We start from the raw sequence: 22521 nt of genomic DNA, 5'->3' as shown, positions 1-22521 counted from the left end.
AGAGAGAGAGAGAGAGAGAGAGAGAGAGAGAGAGAGAGAGAGAGAGAGAGAGAAGTACATGTATGATCATTTTAGTAGAGGCAGGGCTCTAACAAGAGAAATCAGGAAAGGCTGTGGTGCAACATGACCCATAAACTGAGCTTGAAGGAGGTTAGACATCTCATAGGGAGGGAAGGAATAAGTGCATTCCAGGCATGGAAGACTGATGAGAGATGAAATGCACCGTTCAGGGAATAGTGAATAGGTCCATTGGACTGGACCATAGAATGCATGAAATGGACAAATGTGAAATAAACCTGAAAGGGCAGGGCCCCTCCATATGGTGACAGACTTTAAATGCCAAGCAGAAGAACTTATATTTTATTCTAGATCTAATAGGGAGTCACTGAAGGTTCTTAATCATCAGCCTTGTCCTTAAAGAAGATTATTCTGGCAGCAATGTGAAGGATGGATCAGACAGGTGAGAGATTGCAAGCCAGGAGTCCAAACAGGAGGAGGCTGTCAAAATAATAAGAACCAGGATTTACATAACACTTTAGGATTTATGAAACACTTTGCAAACATTATCTCATTTGATCTTCACCACAACCTTAAGTTGGTGGTATTATTATCTCCATTTTACAGTTGAGGAAACTGAGGCAGACAGCAGTTAGGTAACTCATCAAGGGTCTTGCAGTAAGTGTCTCCAGCTGGATTTAAACTCAAGGTCTTCCTGTCAGTCAAGTACTCTGTCTACTGCAGTTATCCAGGGAAGAGACAATGAGATATCAAATTTCTACTCATGAATATGGTGGTTGCTTGGGGATTGAGTCTCTCTTCTGAAAATTAGTATGTGAAAAGTCTCTTTCTATAGGCTTTGACATTGTTCCATAGGGTGCAGAGTGCTGGGCTATGGGACAGCAGCTCCGGCCACAGTCTGCAGTTTGTCTTTAGTCAGTACCTGACTTTTTTGCTCACCAGCCCACCTGGCACCTCTGTAGAAAATGGGTCTTCTCCTCCTCTGGGTGGCTATCTGGTAATAGAATTACTGAGTTCTATTACCTTCCACACAGAGGGCAGGAAGCACCAATATGGTCTTCGTCTTCGTTAATGGTCTGCTAGTAAAGAGACCAATATCTCTGACCAATCAGATGGATTCAAAGAGTTAACCACTCATGGGACCTTAATCTGAGAGGAGACGGGGGGAGGGGAAAGGAGAGAGGGGGAGAGGGAGAGGGAGAGAGAGAGAGAGAGAGAGAGAGAGAGAGAGAGAGAGCGCAAACCTAGGATCTTTCGTTAGTCCAACCCCTTCATTTTGTAGGTGAGGAAGTAGAGGTGCTTTTCTAGATAAGTGACCTTGGACCTGTAATTCCTTAACCTCTTCAAATTTGTTTCCCCATTTGTAGTTCAAGGGAAGAGAGAACTGAGGAAGAAGTTAGGGAAGGGCAAGTTTTGATGGGGGAGAGACATCCTAAGCCTTAATTTTCTCTTCTCTTAATCGTCCCCATGGCCTTCCCTGAGTGCTTTCCCAGTGATTTATGTGCCTCTAAAGTATTTAATAAGCAAACTGATGACATGACTTTATAAGAGTCTGATACTCAACCCTGGTCATGCTTCCTATGAGCAGCCTGGCTCTGAGATCCATAATGTACTTGTATTGTGGAAGTCATCACTGTTGGCGCTTCCTCCCCAGATGTCGAGTTCCATTCCCCTCCCCCTGCTTCTGAAGGGGATCAGATGAATTTCCATGGCTCAGAAATGCCATCGCCACTCGAGATGATGAGCCAACCCTCTCAGTCATGAGCCTGTAGGAATCGAGCCAGGTTGGTTCTCAACGGACACCCAGTCTATTTCCAGTCCTCTGATTTAAGCCAATCCGACAAGCATTTAGTTAAGTACTTACTATGTATCAAGCACTGTATTCTGTATCCCTGGAGATACAAAGACAAAAATTAAAACAATCTGCACCTCAAAACGCTTCCATTATACTAGAAGGAGGTGCCCGGAACCTTTTCAGTTGGTATGACCTGTCAGGGCTTGTGATCCCTTGGCAAAGCCTTCAAGAACCCAGGGTCACCACCATATCTCAATGATGCATCAGAAGAAAACTCTAGTGGAAATTAATCAATCGATAATTAAGCAGCAAGCAATTTATCAAGCGCCAGGCAACATGTTAGACAGGAAAAAAAAAACCGGTCCCTGCCCCCAAGGAGCTTATGTTCTATCCAGAATTGCAAAATTATGTGCTGCACCCATTAGACAACAAGGCTTGATGACCAATCAGTCAAGAAGTATTAATTAAGCACCTATGTGCCAGGCACTATGCTAGGTATGATGGCTACACATATAAAGAAAACAAACCCTCCCTGTAAAGAGTTTACATTCTAATGCTATCAGACCCCTTGGTGGGTATGTGGTAGAGGAGATTCCTGTTTGGATATGGGTTAGGCTAAATGGTCACACAGGTCCCTTCTCACTCTAAGATTCAATGATCTATGATTCTATGAGTTTCTATGACTCTTTTAGCAAAGCAAGCGAACAAATCAACCTTTTTCTTTCCTTATAGGGCAACCCAGGATGAGTACTTCGACAGCACTGCTAGATCTTACTACAACTGAATATGACTACTACGATGGTGACGCCACTCCATGCCACAAAGACAATGTCAAAGAATTGACTTCCATGTTCTTGCCTCCTCTGTACCTGGTGGTGTTCATCACAGGCCTGCTGGGCAATGCCATGGTGGTGCTGATCCTCACGAAGTACAAGAGACTCAAGACCATGACTAACATCTACCTTCTCAACTTGGCCATCTCAGATTTGCTTTTCCTCATTACACTTCCATTCTGGATTCACTATGAGTTGCAAAGGGACTGGGTCTTTGGGGATGCCATGTGTAAGCTCCTTTCAGGGTTGTATTATTTGGGCTTATACAGCGAAATCCTCTTCATCATCCTCTTGACCATCGACAGGTACCTGGCCATCGTCCATGCGGTGTTTGCCATAAAGGTCAGGAAGGTGGTCCTCAGCATCCTGACCAGCATCGTGACCTGGGGTGTGGCCTTCTTGGCCTCTCTCCCTGACATAATCTTCACTAGATCTCAGAAGGAGTTTTTTACTTACACCTGCAGCCCTCATTTCCCACATGAGACCGCAAGGATGTGGCGACAGTTCCAGGCTCTGAAATTGAACATCCTGGGACTCATTTTGCCCCTGCTGGTCATGATCTTCTGCTACACAGGGATCATAAAAATACTGCTTAGACGGAGGAGTGAGAGGAAATGGAAAGTGGTCAAGCTGATTTTTGTCATCATGGTTATCTTCTTTCTCTTCTGGACGCCCTATAACCTTACAATTCTAGTTTCTGCTTTCCAAGATTTCTTTTTCACACCCGAATGTGAGAGGAGCAAACAGTTGGATTTGGCGATGCAAGTGACCGAAGTCATCGCCTTCACACACTGTTGTGTCAACCCTGTGATCTATGCCTTTGTCGGGGAACGGTTTCAGAAATACCTCTCTCATTTTGTCCACAACCACATTGCAGTGCACCTGTGCAAACATATCCCATCCTTCTTGAGGGACAGACTGGAGAGAGCCAGTTCTATCTCTCCATCTACAGGGGAACAAGAACTTTCAATTGAGTTTTAGATTGGCCCGAGAATAGCTTACCTAGGAGGGTGGCTCATGGGCATTCAAGTTTGCCCAGCTGGAATGGGAAAAACAAACCAAAGCACCGATTTCCAGATTAGGCTTCTCAGATGGGACACAAAGTCAGTACTCAACTGGGAGGTGAGATGACTGAGAGGTCAGGCCCTGGGCTCTTCTAAAACTCCAGTCCTCAGACTATAAGAACAGAGCTATTTGCAAAATTGTTCAGTAGTGACAAAGAGCTTTGTAGACACAAACAGAACTTAATGTAATTTATTTGCTTTTGAGGTTTACTTGTAATTATAAATAAAACTTCTGTACCCTCAGACTTGAAAATCATGCTTTTCTAATGTGCAGGAACAAAATAGCAGCATGTATATAACATATATAATATGTCTTAGTATACATATACATGCATACATACATACATATATACACATATATGCATCGATCTCTATATGTTTCTATCTCTATCTGTTGTTTAGGTGTTTTCAGTTGTATCCAACTCTTCATGACCCCATTTGGGATTTTCTTAGCAAAGATACTGGAGTGGTTTGCCATTTCCTTCTCCAGTTCATTTGACAGATGAGGAAACTGAGGCAAACAGGGTGAAGTGAATTGCTCAGGGTCACACAGCTAAGAAGGGTCTGAGGCCAATTTGATACCTGATTCCAGGCTGGCATTCCATCTACTGTGCCACCTAGTTTCTCTATCTCTCTCTCTATCTAAAGAGAGAGAGGGGAGAAGGAGGAAGGAAGGGATGGAGGGAGGAAGGGAAGGCAAGGAGGAAAGGAAGAGGGAGAGAGAGAGAGATAGAGAATGTAGCACAGTGGATAGCATGAAAGACTTGAATCAAGGAGGCCTAGGCTCCCATCTTGCCTCCAGCACTAACTAGGTACCTGACTGAGTTATCGAACATGTCTGAGCCTCAGTTTTCTCATCTGTAAAATGGGGATAGCTCCTGTGGTACCTGCCCTATAGAAAGGACTTTGCAAAATTTGATGTGCAATGGAAATGTCAGCTATTGTTATGACTGTACAAGACCTGAACAGACCTGTATTCTCTGAAAACCTAAATACATCAGAGAAATTTTGTTTGTGGTTTTTTTTAAGCTATCTCTGTAACAGTGATGGAGTTACTAGCCCCCAACCTCCCAAAAATGCATTCTCCTGGGATCCTGGGTCAGCACAAAGCCACGCACAGACGGCACTGGCTGTATGACCGTGGGCAAAGCACTCCCCTTCTGTGGGCTTGAGCATTTTCCCAAGCGACCTGGGATTAGTGGGGGAAGGGAAGGAGGGGAACAAACCTTCATTCACTTCTTGAGTTAACATCTCCACTTCATGATAATACTGCTCTTTCATGACAAACAGCATGTGAGGTCCTGGGACTTTTTGGCCAAAGCTAACTGGTAAAGCAATGATGACTGGCCAAAGCCGACAGAGAAGATGAACATCCCCAAGAGGACTGACCCAAGCCTGTTTTACTAGAGGGTGCTTGAACAGTATATAATGGAGGCAAAATGTAAAATGTCTGTCAGCAGCCAACCCTGCAAGCAGCATTAGATGCTGTTGGGGTTTAAGTATCAGTTTCCTGAGAGATTGGTGCAATGTAGTCATGAGTTGTTCCTGAATTCTCTTTTGGGTCATTCTGTCACTGTGAGTGCTTAGGAAATAAATGCCTGTCTCATAGCTCATTGCTATTGCCAATTTTTACTTCCCTTTCTCCCTACTTTGGGGAGACTTAGACATGAACTAAACCCTAGTTTTCGAGAAATTAATCTCCAGGGCATTAAGGATGGGGTTTAGCAAGCCAAGGATTGAGAAGAGAAAAGACAATCTAGCCTCGCTCTCAATGGAGGCTGGGCCCTCCCAAGATTGAACCCAGTCCAGACCAGAGCAGGGAGTGAAGTCTTAGTCAAAAGAGAGTGAGTACAGCGTCCTAGCCCCCTGAACCAGAAACGGGTCCCTACAGACAATGGGAATTTATGTCCAAACAGACTAGAGTCACCAGGGGTCCATGCAGCTAGGCTTTAAAACCCTTCTCTGCCTACAGAGGGGTCTGTCTGACTTATAATAATAATAATTAAGAGCTAGTATCTATTTTTAAGAGCTAGCACTTACATAGGCAGATATATCATAAAATATAGAATACAGATATGTGATATAATGTATAATATAAAATATTATCAATGACTTGCCCAGGGTCGTAGCTAATAAGTGCCTGGGGCTGGATTTGAAATCAGGTCTTCCTGACTCCATGTCCAGTGCTCTGCAGCCATTGCACTTCCAAGTTATCCCTAATCCTGATACATTAGATAGATTCTATTAATCCCACCAACTTTATTAGTAAAGTCATTTTAGGTCACTCTCTGAGAAAGTTCACAAGAATTTTCTAGTACATTTTCAAGAAATTGCCAGTTGCTATTTGGCATCATAACATGGAAAGAACATTGGCCTTGAAATTAGATCTTTCTTATGACAAACTGACTGTAGGGATAAGGAAAAGAAAAATATTTTTGCTGGAGAGAGAAATAGACAAACTAGAGAGTGCCTGCCCTCAAGGGGCTCACGTTCTAATCAGGGGAGACCATACATATAAAAACATGTAGCTGCAGGGCAGATGGAAAGGTTCTGTGGTCTTTTGGTTGCTGTAGCCAGACAGATGATAAAGTTCATGTGTCAGGGGCGCAATGCCAAGTGAGATGGTAATGCCCTGGGGAGCCATAGTGACAGCGCAAGGGTTAGTGGTCTACCATCTTACCATCTAGTTGTTAACTCTTTGCCCATCCAAGTCCTATCAGAGGTCATGTCTCTTAGCAACAATTTTTGGAAATGTGGTAATGGTCCCCAGAGTCCGAATATAAAGGGGGAGAAAGAGAAGGGGACCATGCATTTATCAAATGCTTACTATGTGCCAGACAATGTGCTAAGCACTTTACTCATTTGATCCCCACAACAATGCTGGGAGCAAGGTGCTATTGCTATCTCCATTTAACGGTTGAGGAAACTGAGGCAGAGGTTTTTTTTTAAGTGACTTGCCCAGGATCACACAGCTAGTAAGTGCCTTAAGCCAGATTTGAACTCAGATCTTTTTGACTCTTAATTATAGGAGCTGTGATCCCCAGTGCTCTATCCATTGCACTGTTTAACTGCCTCATGGCTCTGAGTCACTCCAACATCCAGCTGGGAAAGGAGTCTAGTCAGTGCCTAGTGTGAACTGGGCAATGGTGGGGGGCAGGGTAGATATGAGAACAGTCGGGGCAGCTAGGTGGTGCAGTGGATAGAGCACTAGCCCTGAAGTCAGGAGGACCTGAGTTCGAACCCGGCCTCAGACCAAACACTTGACATTGGGCAAGTCACTTAACCCCAACTGCCTCACCAAAAAAAAAAAAAAAAAAGATATGAGAACAGTACCCATCAGGCATTCTACAGTGCAGGGCACCCATTGGGATCTGGGTGGTTGCTGTTGGTTGACTGAAAAGGGAAAGTCATTTAATCTCCTTATCTCAGAATCTTCAACTATAATGATAAAAATGATGATAGTGGCTTATACGTATAACGCTTGAAGCTTTGCTAAGAACTTTCTTCACAACAACCTTATAAAATGAAAGAATTGGACCAAACTTCCATACAATCATGTTGTTTTTGCACCTCAGCTCTGTAACGAACCGTTTTGTACTCAATCTCATGATGTCATCTCCTACCTCTTAAGTTCTTTATCCTGTACTCCCCAAAATCTGTAAAAAAGGAGCTGTCCATCTGCTTGGGGTCTTTGGCATAAACAGAGGCAAGCCATTGGCTCTGATTAATCCTATCTTCCCTCCTTGCCTCATTATCTACCATGCCAAACCCCATTCCTCCCATAGCTTCCCGAAGGAGGGCAGTTCCTCTCAGTTAGTTGGCTCAGACTTTACCAAGATTTATGGAAAACTGTAAAAGCAATCTTGCCAATCTGGTGGCCTCACTGACAAAGAGGTAGCTGGCATGGCTTTGGTAACTATGAGCTTCTTTTCTTGGCCTCTTTCTGGGAATCCAAAAGGGAGGGAAGAGAGTCCATCACAACACCAATTTGAGAAGAAGGAGAAGATTTGGCAGGGAAGACCCTCTTTTGACAGGACCAGTTCTAGGACTGTTAAGGATGGTCACTGCTCTCAAATTTTATTTGAAGTGTTCCCAAAGGGGAGCTGGACTAGTGGTTTCACTGATATAGGGAATTTGCATCATACATGTTGACACCTTCTTTGTTTTTGTTGTTGTTCAGTCACGTCCAATTCTTCGTGACCCTATGGACCATAGCCCTCCAAGCCCTTTACAATGGGGATAATAACAGCACCTACCTCCCAGGCCTAAAGCAAGGATCAAATGAAATAATAATTGCAGAGTGCTTAGGGCTACTGGAGCAGAAACCCCTGTTATTCAAGTGAGTATCACTTTTGCCTCAAATTCCCATCTAGTCTATTGCCCCACCATACAATAAAGGGGGAAAATTGCTTAACGCTTAATTTTTGGCTCACATTTAAGGTTTCTCCAAAGGGTGGAATAGGAAGGTATTCAATGTGCAATATGAATCAGGTATGGGACAGGTATTTATTTCTTACACATAAAAGAAATGCTAAATACAAAACTCTCACAACAGCACAGTAATAGAAGGACTTAAATAAGATTCAATAACTTCACTTATAGCTATTTCATATTTTCCTACGAGGTTGATATTTAAATCTTATAAAAACATAAAGACATTTGTGGGACCACTGAATAGGTATTGTTAGATTTCACCTCAGCTCTACACTGTCCCCTCAAAATCCATGTCTACTGACCAGTTAGAATAGTGCTTGGCCTGCTCCCCTTATAAGTGGCTTGCCTCAAATATGTATTAGCTGCATGACCCTGGCCAAGTTATTTAACCTCTGTTTGCCCCAGTTTCCCCAAATAAGGATAATATGAGGATAATAATAACACCTCTCTCTCAGGGTTGTTGTGAGGATTGAATGAAATATTTGTAAAGTGCTTAATGCAATGCCTGGTGCATAATAGGCACCCCTTCTCCTGGTCATTTTATCCAGCACAGACAGCGGGTTTGATCAGGTGGACCCAGAACCTCTGAACCTCTTGAATTCACAAGATGGCCAACAAATCTGGGCATGTCCATCTTGAGAAGAGAAGGGGTCAGAAAGGGTTTGAGGGTGGATCACTCACTTTAAAGATCCACTGAATCATCAGATTGCTCTGCTCAGTGGCTGCCCACAATGAGGAGATCGCTTCCTCATCTTTCAGGTCTGATTCTCATGTGGCCGGAAGCAGCTTTGTCATCCTCAAAATGCTTAAGTGCTGAACTAGCACACATGGTTGGCTAGAATCAGGAAGAACCATTTCGTACATAACTCTATTCAATGTTGGGTTATACCAGACACATTCATTTTAGTGGTACCATAAAAGAACCCTGTATTGATACCAACCCTTGTGTTGGGAGAGAGACAGAGACAGAGAGAGACACACTGAGAGGAAAGGAGACAGAGAGAAAGGGAAAAAGAGAGACAGAGACAGAGACAGAGAAGGAAAAAAAGCTGCCTCAGTAGATATGATTTTAACTCTATTCATGTACAAAATTATAGGAGTCCGGACTTCTTTTTATCCTTCCAGACTTCATTGGAGATTTTTTTCTTTTCATCTGCTTCAAAAAATACAAAGTTTATATTCTCTCCTGTCTCTGGGGCCTATTGCCAAAGCCGGCTCTATATGGGCACAAAGTAGATGTCACCCACAAGGTGCAAATTGAAGGCAGCTAAAGGCCCACTTGTCCAAAACTTCCTTTTCCTTAAATGTCTGATATTCATCATTCATTTCAGTTAAAGCATTGGCTACAGAAATTCATTGCTAAAATGTAAAAATATCTTCTGAAAAGGGTAATGAATTAATGGAACGGTCACTATCACATTAGTGACCCTGTCCTATTTAATATTTTTATCAGTGACTTAGATAAGAAGGTATTGAAGACAGTTTTATCAAATCTTCAGATGACAGGGGGTTGGAATTTAAAGCCAGATCACAGAGAGCATATGGTGATATGAATAAAAGCTAACATTTATATATCACTTCAGATTTTGCAAAGTGCCATTCCAAGCCTTTATTTCATGATGAGTAGATTGAGGCTCAAAGGGCTTAAGTGTGTCTAAGGTCACATAGGAAATGAATAGCAAACCTAGGTCCACTGGGCCCAGATCCAGCATTCTGTCTACTAGACCAAGGTTACTGCAATAATCCAGATGGGCTGGAAGCAGGGGTTTACTAGGTTGGGGACGGTGGGACTATAGAAGGGTAAGGCAATGGGAAAGTCGGGAAAATCAAGAAGTAGCATGAAGGCAGTGGCTGCTTGGAAAGAGGAGGGGATGGAAAAACATGGGGTCACACAACGGGTGTCAAGCTGCCTCGAGGAAGTCAAGTCAAGTTGACAAGCATTTATTAAGTACTTACTGTGTGCCAGGCAGTGTGCTAAGCGCTGAAGACACAAGGAAAAGCAAAAGTCTCTTCTCTCCAACAGCTCTCATTCCAATGGGGGAGATGGCATGCAAACCATAGTGAGCCAACTAACCCTTGACTCAAAGGTCCATTTGCATAACACTCTCTCCATTGGTGGAGATTGATTGCAATGCTCCTCACCTTCATGAGGGGTGGAGTTGGTGAGAGCTGAAGAAGAGGGAGGACACAGGGCTCCAGAATCTCTTCAGGTCCCTGAGGGGAGAGAAAGACTCTGGGAAGAAGCCAAGCCATGGAAAAGCTAATCCTTCCCTCAAGTCCTTATCCCTCTTGGCTGAGCTGAGTTATCTCACTCCCAATGGGAGACCTCATTTATTCTGTGGATTGTCTGGTATGTGTTCTCATATCCTTGAGGGCAAGGACTGTCTTTTGCCTCTTTTTGTATTCCCAGCCCTTAGCACAGTGCCTAGCACACAGTAGACAATAAATGTGTGTGTACATATGTGTGTATATACACATTCATATGTATATATGTAGTTGATAGCAAAACAGGAATATATATAGATATATATATATAATAATTGGCATTTAGTGGGAAGAGAGTTAAGCACTGGATATATAGTTTGGGGGACTCTTTCCACGTTAAGAGATAGTGATCAGGCTAATATCCTAAATATCCTAAAAATTATTTCCCCTAGACTAACAATATTTAATGGAACAAGTTAAAAGTCTAGTCCAATACCCCCTCTCTCTGAGGAAAGGAGTGCAGCCATCCTCTGGCCCTAACTTCCTCCTTCTTTTCCTGGTAAGAATCAGTCTCTCTTGAAGAAGAGTGGGGGAAGAAACTCTGGAGATGTTTATTTTTGCCTCCCTGCAAGCTACATCTAGAAAGACTCTTGTGGACACACAGAACCCACCTGTGCGAAACAACTCAATGCCAGGCATCTTATACATACAAGCTATATACAGTGTAAATAAAATAGAATGTAATCTCAAAAGGAAGACACTAGCATTGGGGGGCGGGGGGGGAGGAGTCAACGAAAGACCTCTTGCAGAAGGCAAGATTTTAGCTGAGTCTTGAAAGAAGCTGGGGATATCAGGAGGCTGAGATGAGGAAGGAGAGCCCTCCAGGCATGGCGGACAGCCAATGACTAGACATGTAGAGGCTAACCAGAAAGCCAGGAGCACAGAGTGATGATGTGATGGTGTTGAAGGCCAACCTACCTTCCCACCCCTTCCAACTTGGAGATCTGTTTCTGTAGCCCTGCCTTGTTCTAGTCTGTGAGCCTGGGCCCTGGCATTTCTTTTATCCCTCTTCCATTTTGGCCTCTGTTACATCACTCTCTGCTTCTAATCTCTAACCTGGGGTCCTTTTTTGGACAACCCTGTCAACAGTCTCAGTCCTAATCTCTGTGTCTGACCACTACCTGATAATGTGACCTCTGACTAGAAAACCGTGCGGTAGGGTCTCAGTAAAGTCCTGAGAGCCTTCCCTTAGAATCATGAAAGAATCATGTGAGAATCTTTTCCAAAGAAAGGTAAGCAGGGGAAAATACTAAAAAAAGCAACAGGTGGGCCAAGTTACCAGTTTGAGAATTTTCCTACCCTAACTATTAATTAGTGAATCATATTTCATTTGATTAAGAGATGAACCTACTAACTCCAAAATGAACCTAAAAACTCCAAAGCGAACATCTACTCATTTCATCTGAAAAATGAATCTGTAAGTCAACTTAGATCAGGCTGAACACAAAAACAAAAACCCAGCAACCTGAAAAGTGCTATAACCCAGCCTCCGAGACAATTTGACCTTGAGATGCAGTTAAACCTCAAACTTTCTTGAATAACAACAAGTAGATTTATTACCCACTAATAAGGTAGGTGTCTTACAATTCTAAAAGACTCATGATGAAAAATGTTGTCCACATCCAGAAAAAGAACTATGGAGTCTGAATGCAGGTTGAAGCATTCTATTTGCTCTCTCTTTTTTTTTTTGTTTCTTCTTTCTCATGGTTTCTCCCATTGGTTCTAATTCTTCTTTACAACATGGATAATATAAAAATATGTCTAATATGAATGTGTGTGTATAGCCTATATCAGAATGTATGCTGTCTTGGGGAAGGGGGAGAGGAGGGAAGGGAGAAAATTTAGAACTGAAAATCTTATAGAAGTGAATGTTGAAAACGGAAAATAAATACATCTTAATAAGGCTAGGCATCTTAATAATGGGTATTTTGGGGCTGAAAGGAAGGCTAATGTCTACCACAAGAGGAACAATTAGCAATGCCACCATCATAGATATATTTACACTTTGTCATTTGGGATAATTATTTATGGTTTTTTAGCTGGCACTAAAGTCAGTAACGACATGTAAATGATTCAATGTCTGAATTTTTCCCAATTGCATTTGAATTTGACAATCTCTCTTACAAGGACCCAGCAATACCACTTCCAGGTCTGTATCCCAAAGAGATCATAAAATGGGAAAAGGACCCACATGTACAAACATATTTATAACAGCTGTTTTTGTGGTGTCCAAGAATTGGAAATTGAGAGGATGCCCATCAATTGGGGAATGACTGTGGTGTATGAATGTAATGGAATACTATTGTGCTATAAGAAATGATGAGAGGGGAAGCTAAGTGGCACAATGGATAGAACTTCAGCCTTGGAGTCAGAAAGACCTGAGTTCAAATCTGACCTCAGACACTTGACACTTACTAGTTGTGTGACCCTGGGCAAGTCACTTAACCTGATTGCCTCACATACCAAAAAAAATTAATTAATTTATTAACTCAAGAAATGATGAGCTGGTAGAATTCAAAAAGGCTTGGAAAGACTTACACGAACTGATGCAGAGTAAAATGAACAGAACCAAGAGAACATTGTACACAGTAACAGTCACATTATGAGATGACTGACTTTAATAGACTTGTCTCTTCACAGTAATGCAAGAATCTAGACAATTCCAAAAGACTCACGATGGAAAATGCTATCCACACCCAGAGGAAGAAATATGGAGTCTGAACGCAGATGGAAGCGCACTATTTGCTCTCCTTTGCCTTTGTTGTTTTGTTTTATTGCTTCATTCTCATGGTTCCTCCCATTAATTCTAATTGTTCTTTACATTGTGACTCATATGAAAATATGCTTAACATGAATGTATATGTAGAGCCTATATCAGATTGTATGCTGTCAGGGCTGGGGGGAAGAAATGGGAGGGGGAGAAAATTAAAAACTCAAAATCTCATGGAAGTGAATGTTGAAAACTAAAAATAAATAAATTTATAAAAAAATCTCTCTTACAAGGCAGAGACCTCTATTCATTCAGTACTTTCTTATTATTAACACATAATTAAGATACAGGGTTCTAACATATTTCCTATTTTAACTAGGAAGGGGCCACTGAGGTAGGAAAAGGGAGATTGGACCTAGCACCAATTCACCAATGAAGGATAGGCAGACCCCCTCCCAACACCCCTCCACCCCATCACATTTAAATATACCAATCATGAATTGGTTAGAGAGGAAGATAAACACCCAGAGGGGTGGAATCCTTCTGATGCCAGGGACTTAACTGGATGAATTAATAGTCAATAAATACTTATTAAGCACCTACTACGTGACAGGCATCATGCTAAGCACTGACATTACAAGAAGAGGCAAAAGACAGACCCTGGCAGTCTAATGGGGGAGATAATGTGCAAACAACTCTTTACAAATAAAATATACACAAGGAAAATAGGAAATAATTTAAAAAGGGAAAGCACTAGAATTAAGAGGGGTTGGGAAAGGCTTCCCGTAGATGATGGGATTTTAGTTTGGGCTTAGAGGATGATCAGTTGTTTTAACTGGCTTTGCCTACAGGCTCCTCCTCCTCCCTAGGGATAAATCTAGTGGTGGTGGGAAACCAGTCTAACCAAATTATACCAGATCACCCTGCATCTCTTTCACAACTGTGAGCAGTTGGGGATCATTGAAAATTCATGCTCTCCCCCTCCCTGAGAAAGAATGCTAGCTCTGATTCTGTTGCCTCCATCATCCCTTTCATTCTGCTCCTCAGTACGTGGGGACTCAGATAAATATGACTGGTTCACTGATAAGCATTCAGTAACTTCATGGTCTCATAAAGGGTAGGCAAGAGAGATAGCAGACCTTTGAAAAAATGTGATAAAATGGTTCCATTGCTGTCCTTCGTACTCAAAGAGGACCAAAATGGCATCATTAGGTTGGGGTCAAGGTACAGTGTGTCCAACTGTATCAGGGCAATATGAGCTCAGAAGGCTTTACCCACAGGTAGAAGGGAGGTGTGTGTGTGTGTGTGTGTGTGTGTGTGTGTACACATGGCTTAGTGTTTTGTTCTAGATTGGTTTCAGAATCTGGCCTTTTCTCACTTTATGCCCCTACATTGGCCTAACCAGAAGATCCTTGAAAGCAACGTTTCACACAAACGAATGGTTGACTAATGGGATTTCAGGCATCAGTAAGGGGGTGTGACAAGAGGATTGATTGAAATGACCAAGGAAACAAAAGTTTGCGCTTCTGAGCATATCGATGAATGAAGCAATGCCTGCCAATTGCATAACCAGTCAGGACTAAGCCCCCTCAGCTTTGACACTGGCCCCCAAAGACAGGGGGAGACATATTTTTAGGCATTAAAAGTAACCAATTAGCAGGATATAAACCAGTATACAAAATTAAGTCATCTGATTTCTAATTGGAGGAAAGATTAGGGACTTTCCAAGTTGGGAGGGGGATAGTAAATAGGTGCAGTTCCTTGAAATCAGAAGAGGCATCTCACTCCCTCCAAGTGTCTGTTTTCAATCAAAGCAACAAGGAAACAGTGACTGATTGATCAGCACAGGGCCAGTTTTCAGGCAAGACATATGAGTTGCATGAGATGTATAATTGTGAGAAAACTCCTTCCATCACTCTTTGGATCTGGCTGGGTTTCTGGTCAGTAGAACCTAGGTCCTTAATTAAGGGTCTCTAAGCAACAGGTGGAGGTGGTCCAGCTTCCCGGCCATGCAGAGCTAGGTTCAAACAATGCAATAGAGTGGGTTTTTTTCTAGCAATTCCTATACTTGAATAGAAAGGGAACTGAGTTAGATCTGGAATTGAGTCACAAGATGGACTCAGTGTGGTTCACTCAATTCCCACAATTCCTACTGGGGTGAGAGAGGAGGTTTTTGAGAGATGGGAAGCCTTCCAGTGTTCCTCAAATCATCCTTTGTCTTCAAAGTCTTAGTACAGTTTTAGGCTTTAATAGCTTTAATAAATGGCATCAAGTCTTTAGGGGCATCCCGTACCAATACCTGAAAACTCTGCCTTAGCTAGAGGCTATTCTGTCTCCACACCTGACTTAGAAAAATGCAAAAAATGAGTATGACTCAAAGACCACTGGGGAAGCAAACACCTGCCTACCCTTTCAGGAACTCCAATGATGGCTATCAAAGACTGTCAAATTATTTAGGCAGGCTGATTTTAACTGTTGCCAAAATGTATGAAGATGACAAGACTGCTGCTTCATGATAGGGAGAGCAGACGTTTTGAGTAACAGAGTCAGGATCTAAAATGATATGGACAGATTAGAATGATGGGTGGAATCTTAAGAGAGAGACTGAGAGATGAACAGAGACAAAAAGATGGGGGTGGGCAGGGGAAGAAGGGTATTCTTAAGCACTTATTTTTGTACCAGGCACTGTGCTAAACACTGGGGTTGCAAATACAAGCAACTTTCAGAACTTTCAGAGATCCTACATCCTAATTATGGAAGACAATATATAAGGGGGGATTGAAAAGTTGGGGTGGGGCAGGTATGAATATATCCACATGAGACTAGAGATGGCCCAGAAGTGAGGTGGAGACCTGTTGAGATTCTATGATCCAATGATACTATGGATTTGGTTGTAAATAGAATGAATTGTGAATAGAAAGGAGGAAATGAATCTCAAAATACATTTTATGTTATGGATTGGGCCTTTTAAAAAAAAGCACAAAGGCCAACAAATTCACCCAGAGAGTTAAAATTAAATATGGGGCAGCTCAACTGGAACAAAGGTATTTGGCAAATTGAGGCCAAAGGGGCAATATGGTTTACAAATGGCATAAAACCAAAGGGTTATCTTGACTTGGGGAATGGGGAAAAGTCTGTGGGGTCCTAGTTTGATCTTTCTTCAGAGTCATACCTGAAGTCCCCTTCAGCATCTCCACATCCTATCATACAGATTACTACCAACTAAAGACAAAGGATTTGATGTACACATAGAAAGATGCCCATTTCAAAAAGAGGAACTGATCTTTGACCAAAAAAAGATTTCTTTATAACTAATCCTAGTCATTCAGTTCTTACTGCCTGATTTCCTTCCTACTTAGAAGCCAACTTGAAAGAATTGCGAGGTAAATTAATTCCTGAAAGCCACAGTTGATGCTTTAACCTTTAATTAACCAATCAGTTGTTTCAATCTCTTCTCTCCTTCAGCTCCCAATAGCACCATTGACCTTTTGAGTTTAAATCTAATTGTTCCACCCATGTTCCCACATACTGCAAAGATTACTACCTTCTAGTAGAAATTCTAATAATCGAAGGAAAACCTCAAGAGTGAACAGTTGAAGGGGGAAGGGAACAAGCATTTATTATATGCCTACTGTAGATCAGGCACTGTGTTAAGCATTTACAAATATTATCTCATCTGATCCTCACAACAACCCTATGAGGTAAGTACTATTATAATTCCCATTTTACCGTTGAAGGAACTGAGGTGAACAGGGGTTAAGTAACTTGCCCATGGTCACACAGTTAGTAGTATGTGTCTGAAGCTGGATTTCAACTCATGTCTTCCTAACTTCCTAACTCCGGGTACAGCACTCAATCCACTGTATGGTAGAGCAGAAAGATCTTGAACTGAGGCTCACAAGATTTCTTTCTTTTCCCAGATCCACCATTAACAAGATATATAAATTCAATTTAATTCAACAAATGTATGATATTCACCTACCATGTGGCAGGCACTGTGCTATGTTCCATGGATACAAAACCAAAAAAATGCTACCATCCCTGCCCTCAGGGAGCTTATGTTCTATGGGGATGGAGGATGCAAAAAAAAATGTACCATTATAAATGTACCATTATAAATCAAAAATTTATAATCTAACCACTTAGGAAACTCATGAATGAGTTTAGGCATTGCTAGGTTGCTATGGTAGCATCACTATGCCAACTATACATACTGATGAAGCCCTTTGACTAGGCATTGTGTCTGTTTGGCATCCCTAGCACCCACCCCTACACACACACACACACACACACACACACACATACACCTTTCTCTCTAGACATTAGCTCCTGAAATACATGTTTAGCCTCTCACTAAGCCACAGGAATTTTTATTTGCCCCCACGATGCATTTATGTCTGCACTCACTGTTTCCTATACAAAAGTGAAGAAACATAGGGTTTTCTTATAAGGATTATTAAAGATGACACTCAGCTCAGATTCTTACAATCTAGCCACTGCTCAGATTCTTGTAATCTAGCCACCAGTTCACTAATGTTCATGCTCCTTAAGAGTCTGCGCAATATGACAGATGTTCTAATAAACCTTGTCTTCGACAGGGAAAAAAAAAAAGATGACACTCTAGCCCTCTCTATTCCTCTAATGCTGTAGTCCTTCACCCAGACTCTCTGGGCAAAACTTCTCTCTCTCTCTCTCTCTCTCTCTCTCTCTCTCTCTGTGAAAAGGGGAATTTCCACTCTGCCGCCTTATCCATATCCATGATTTAATAAACACAGCAAACAACTTGGGATTTTTTTTTGCCAACAAGTTTTATAATATTTTAAAATCTTAGAAGTGAAAGTGAACATTCCAGGCAGGAGCTAAACTTCTCTAGCTGTCTCTTCACAGCCAATGTTGGAAGGGTTGTGGAAAGGCACATTAATGTATTGTGGGTAGAGCTGTGAATTGGTACAACCATTCTGGAAAACAATTTGGAATTATACAAATAAAACTACTAAAATGCTCAAAACTTGGGCATATGCCCCAAGGAAATCCCTGACAACAGGAAAATCTCTAAATATATCAAAAGCAACCATTTTGTGGGTAGCAAGGAACTGGAAACCTAGTGGGTGCTCCTTAACTCGGGAACGGATAACAAATTGTAGTACGTGTAATCTAACTGGGTTATCAGAAATGAGGAGTGTGATGAATACAGAAAGGAGGAAAGATTTACATGAACAGATGTAAAGTGAAGTAAGTGGTGTTGATATATACAATGACTACAGCAAACGGAAGGAATAACAACCACAAAACAATTGATATGGAATTTGGAGAAATTGTATGACTAAGTTTGTTCCAAAGCAGAGGCGTGAGATGCCTGGGCCGCTGAGAAAGTAAGTCACTTACTCTGGGTCATACAAGTATTATCAGAAGAAGGAATTGGCTAACCTTAGAGCCAGGAAGACCTGGATTCAAGTTCTACCCGGGTTCTACTTTGGACTATTTGTATGACCTCGGGCAAAGACAAATGTCTTTAGAGATTCGAGAACTCTGACCAATGAAATGATCAAACATATTTCCAGAGGATGAGGAAACACGCTACCCACTTCCTGATAGATAGGTGATATACTCAAGATGTGGGAAGCAACATACATTTTTGGACAAGATTGATGAGAGAATTTATTTTTCTTGACTGTGCATATTTGTTACATATAAATATAAGTTTATATTATATGTAATGTCATATATTATATATTAATGTTTGTTATATATTTATATGTGATTTTTATTTTTATTTTTTTCATGGGGGGAGAAGTAAAGAGATAGGGTTGAAAGAGAAAGTGATTGAGGCAGAGACAAAAAGAGACAATGTGGGGCAGCTAGGTGGCACAGTGGATAGAGCACCGGCCCTGGAGTCAGGAGGACCTGAGTTCAAATCTAACCTCAGACATATAACACTTAGTAGCTGTGTGACCCTGGGCAAGTCACTTAACCCCAATTGCCCTCACCAAAAAGAAGAAGAAGAAGAAGAAGAAGAAGAAGAAGAAGGAGAGAGAGAGACAATCAGAGGATAGTAAGCATCAAGGGGTAGCTGATGGGAAAGTGCTTAGTAAGCTTCATCAGCGTTCTGAGCTAAGCTCTGCTACAAGGTAAGCTTGTAGTGCCTCACTTGTATCCACGTCTCCAAGGGTGAAATAGGAGATGAAGGAGCAGATGATACTTGCTCCCACGCAGAGCTGGCTGTTGGGCTCCTCAGTCCCTTTCTCAGTTTCCCCGTGGATTTGAGTAGCCATAGCAGGCCATGTCTTGTAGGACCTTATAGGCTGGGGCTGTAACTCACATGGACTCCATCCTTGCCTCCGCCTTGGTCGTACAGGGGAGGGGCTGAAGAAAAGGGAGACAGCTGGAGTCTGGAGCGCCAAACTTCCTGACCTTGGCTGCAAATAGGCCACTTGCTTTTTGTTGACCTGGTTCAGGGTCATAAGGTAACTCTCAGCTTTCTGAGCCCCTCTCCCCCAGGTGATGCAGTGATGAAGTAGCGGCTCAAATGGGGAGCCCAGCTGATCATAGCCGTGAGGACTGTGGATGAATGCAGAAGGATTTGTCACACAGCCCTCTGGGAGGAAGGTAATGGGACAGCTGGCAAAGTTAGAGCAATCTCCCTGGTTGAAGCCAAGGGCCCTGCAAAGATCCCTTAAATCCATGGGGCCCAGCTCCTGGCCTGAGAAGATAGACTCGGGAGCAGATTGGAAACTAAGATTTGGTCACGACTTACTCCTCTAGAACAGGGTTCTTAACCAGGAGTGTATGAAACTGTTAAAAAAAATTTCTAACTATATTTCAGCATAATTAGTTTCTTTTGTAACCCTTCATATTTTATCTTCTACATTTAAAACGTTATTCTGAGAAGGGGCCCATAGGATTCACCAGACTGCCAAAGGGATCCATAATACAATACAAAAGATTTAAGAACAACTACTCCATAGGTTTCAGTGAAGACAATTGACATCCCTTGAAGCTGTATTCCACTTGCCTTTTTATTGCTAAACCCCTAGAAAAAGCAATCTTTACTTCCTCTCCTCTCCCACACTTTTCAGCCCCCACTTCTTGACTGAAATGACTGATGATCTCAATCGCTCAATTTCATGTTTTTTTTCCTTAGTGCCCATCCTCCTGGACCTTTCTGTAGCATTTGGCAAGTTGGTCATAACCCTCTCTCCTGGATTCTCTCTTTCTACCTTGGTTGCTGCTCTTTCTGCGCCCTCTTTCTACCTCTGGCTGCTCCTTACCTGTCTGTTAGTTCATCACTCATCTCCGCTTTCCAAACTCTGGGCGTCTCTTAGTGACCTTGCCAACTATCACTAGTTCGATCATCATCTCTATGGGAATTACTCTCAAATCTACATATTTATCTCTCGTTTTTCATGTTATTAACTGACTGTTGGATATTCCCTAGACAAAGTCATCATCGACAGGCAATGTTGTGCAATGGAGAGAGCTCTGGATTTGGCATCAAGAGACTTGGGTTCAAATCCTGACTATAACATTTAAGATATGTTACTTAACTTCTCTGGGCCTCGGTTTTCTCATTTGTGAAATGAAGGGCTTGGACTGGATGACTTATTAAGAACTCTAGCTCTATGGGCCTGTGAATGAAAGCAACTGTCAGGAAGAGTTAGAAAGATTTAACAAAGTAAAAGGTTGGCACGCTGTTCAGATTTAGTACAGTGGAGATGATACATTAAGCTACTAGTCCCTATCTTGTCTGCGGATAGAACACCCTGAAGTTGCTCAACTGTTATACAATCAGACCTATGGGAGAAGAAGAGTTGACCTTAAACTTCTAAGTCGAAGGAGGAGCTGCGCCATAGAATTTTAGATTGCTCTTGATAGCATGTGGTTTTCATGAAGGCATAGTCACCTCATGGAAAACCTTAGAAAAAGGTTAAATCATCTCTTATCTCTTGTTTTACTCTTCATCATCCTTCCTCCCTTGCCTTCCTGTTTGCTTTTTCTGCTTCTCTCTGCCTCCTCTCCAGAGATCTCAGGACTTGAGCTTCTCCTGCATCAGGCAGATCTGGTCATCCCTCCCACGGGTGAGCTGGGGCCTGCTGGTCAACTTAATTTAAGCTGGAGGACCCAGCTGCACTTCTGATCACCCAGCTTCATAGTCTCAGAGTCAGAGCCATCCCTGACTTTTCACTCTGTTGCACTGCTCATCTACACAATCAGTTGCCAAACCTCGTTGATTCTACCTTCATGACATCACTCATATCTGTCCTCTTCTCCCTGCTCATGCTTCCACCACTGTAGTCCAGACCCTTCTCACTTCTGGCATCCACTGTTGTAACAGACTCCTAATCTGTCTTCCTGCCTCAAATCTCTCCTTTTTCTAATCCATCTTTCATGCAGCTAGAATTCTGAATGCACAGGTCTGAGCGCAGCACTCTCCCAATTAAACAAACAAACCAATGACTCCCTCTTGCCTCTGAATATAATGCAAACTCATCTGTTTGGCACTAAAAGCCCTTTGCAATCTTACTACATTCTACCTTTATAGGCTTATTACATGCACGTTATGTTCCAAGCAAACTGGACTACTTTGCTATTCCTCATACATGATTTCTCATTTCCTACCTCCATGCCTTTGCACAGGCTATCCCTGTGCACATGCCTGAAGTGCTCTCTCTCTCTCTCTCTCTCTTCCTTACCTCTACCTCTTTAAATCTTTACTTTCTCTCAATTCTCAGCTCAGGTGCCACTTCCTATGTGAGACCTCTCCTGTTATCCCCAGGTGTTAGTGTTCTCATTCCATCTGAATTTTTCTCTCTCTGTCTAGATATATGTATATACACACACATAAATACACACATACATATGCACATACACATATATATACATACACAGAACCACATATAGACACATATATGTATGTGTATGTTTCTACAGCATTGTTTCATCTCTGCAGGGTCAGGAAATTCCCTCATAAAGAAAGAGAAATGGTTTAGCCAGAAGTGAAACTGCCCCCATTCTTTCTAGTTCAGAAAGAGAGACTTCTCCCTACCCCAAAACCCCCTAAAAAACTCTACTGCCCCAAGCACTCTGGAGGAGGAAACTTCATGATCACATTGAGGAAGAGATGGGATCAATACACTGGCATCCAGGACTGACTACCTTTCTTTTCGTTTGGCTACCTTTGAGGTGCAGTTTCTGGGTCACTGTATGGATAGGAGGCAGGGAGCCATCGCCATCACGCTGAGGTAGACTAGAGCAATGGGACCTTGGATTGCAGCTGTTTGCGTAGCCTCAGGTTCTAACAGTGAGCAGCTGCGGCCATCAGAGACCACCTTGCACAGGTGACCCAAACCCTGGTCCAGAGAAATAAACTGGAGCGTGAGTAGCAGAGGGGACTCCAAGTCTCCA

At 42.3% G+C, this 22521-nt stretch overlaps 1 protein-coding gene across 2 annotated transcripts in view; it reads left to right on the top strand.

The window, feature by feature from the left end:
- Positions 1–3955, top strand: part of LOC114050560 (C-C chemokine receptor type 1-like) — a 7080-nt gene extending 3125 nt beyond the window's left edge. Inside the window, exons 1-2 of one of the 2 annotated variants that reach the window (XM_027872347.1) lie at positions 1711–1802; positions 2546–3955. In XM_027872347.1, the coding sequence (XP_027728148.1) occupies positions 2557–3627 (1071 nt within the window). In that variant the 5' untranslated portion in view covers positions 1711–1802; positions 2546–2556 and the 3' untranslated portion in view covers positions 3628–3955. Of the gene's footprint in view, positions 1–1710; positions 1803–2545 lie in introns of those variants that run through there. The other variant, XM_027872346.1, reaches the window with a different exon arrangement.
- The last annotated feature ends 18566 nt before the right edge of the window (positions 3956–22521 follow it).

This window comes from Vombatus ursinus, unplaced genomic scaffold (genome assembly GCF_900497805.2).
Source record: "Vombatus ursinus unplaced genomic scaffold, bare-nosed wombat genome assembly UNPS02014799.1, whole genome shotgun sequence".
Taxonomy (NCBI): domain Eukaryota; kingdom Metazoa; phylum Chordata; class Mammalia; order Diprotodontia; family Vombatidae; genus Vombatus; species Vombatus ursinus.
The sequence above is the reverse complement of the archived record's forward strand: the minus strand, read 5'-3'. Positions and strand labels throughout refer to the sequence as shown.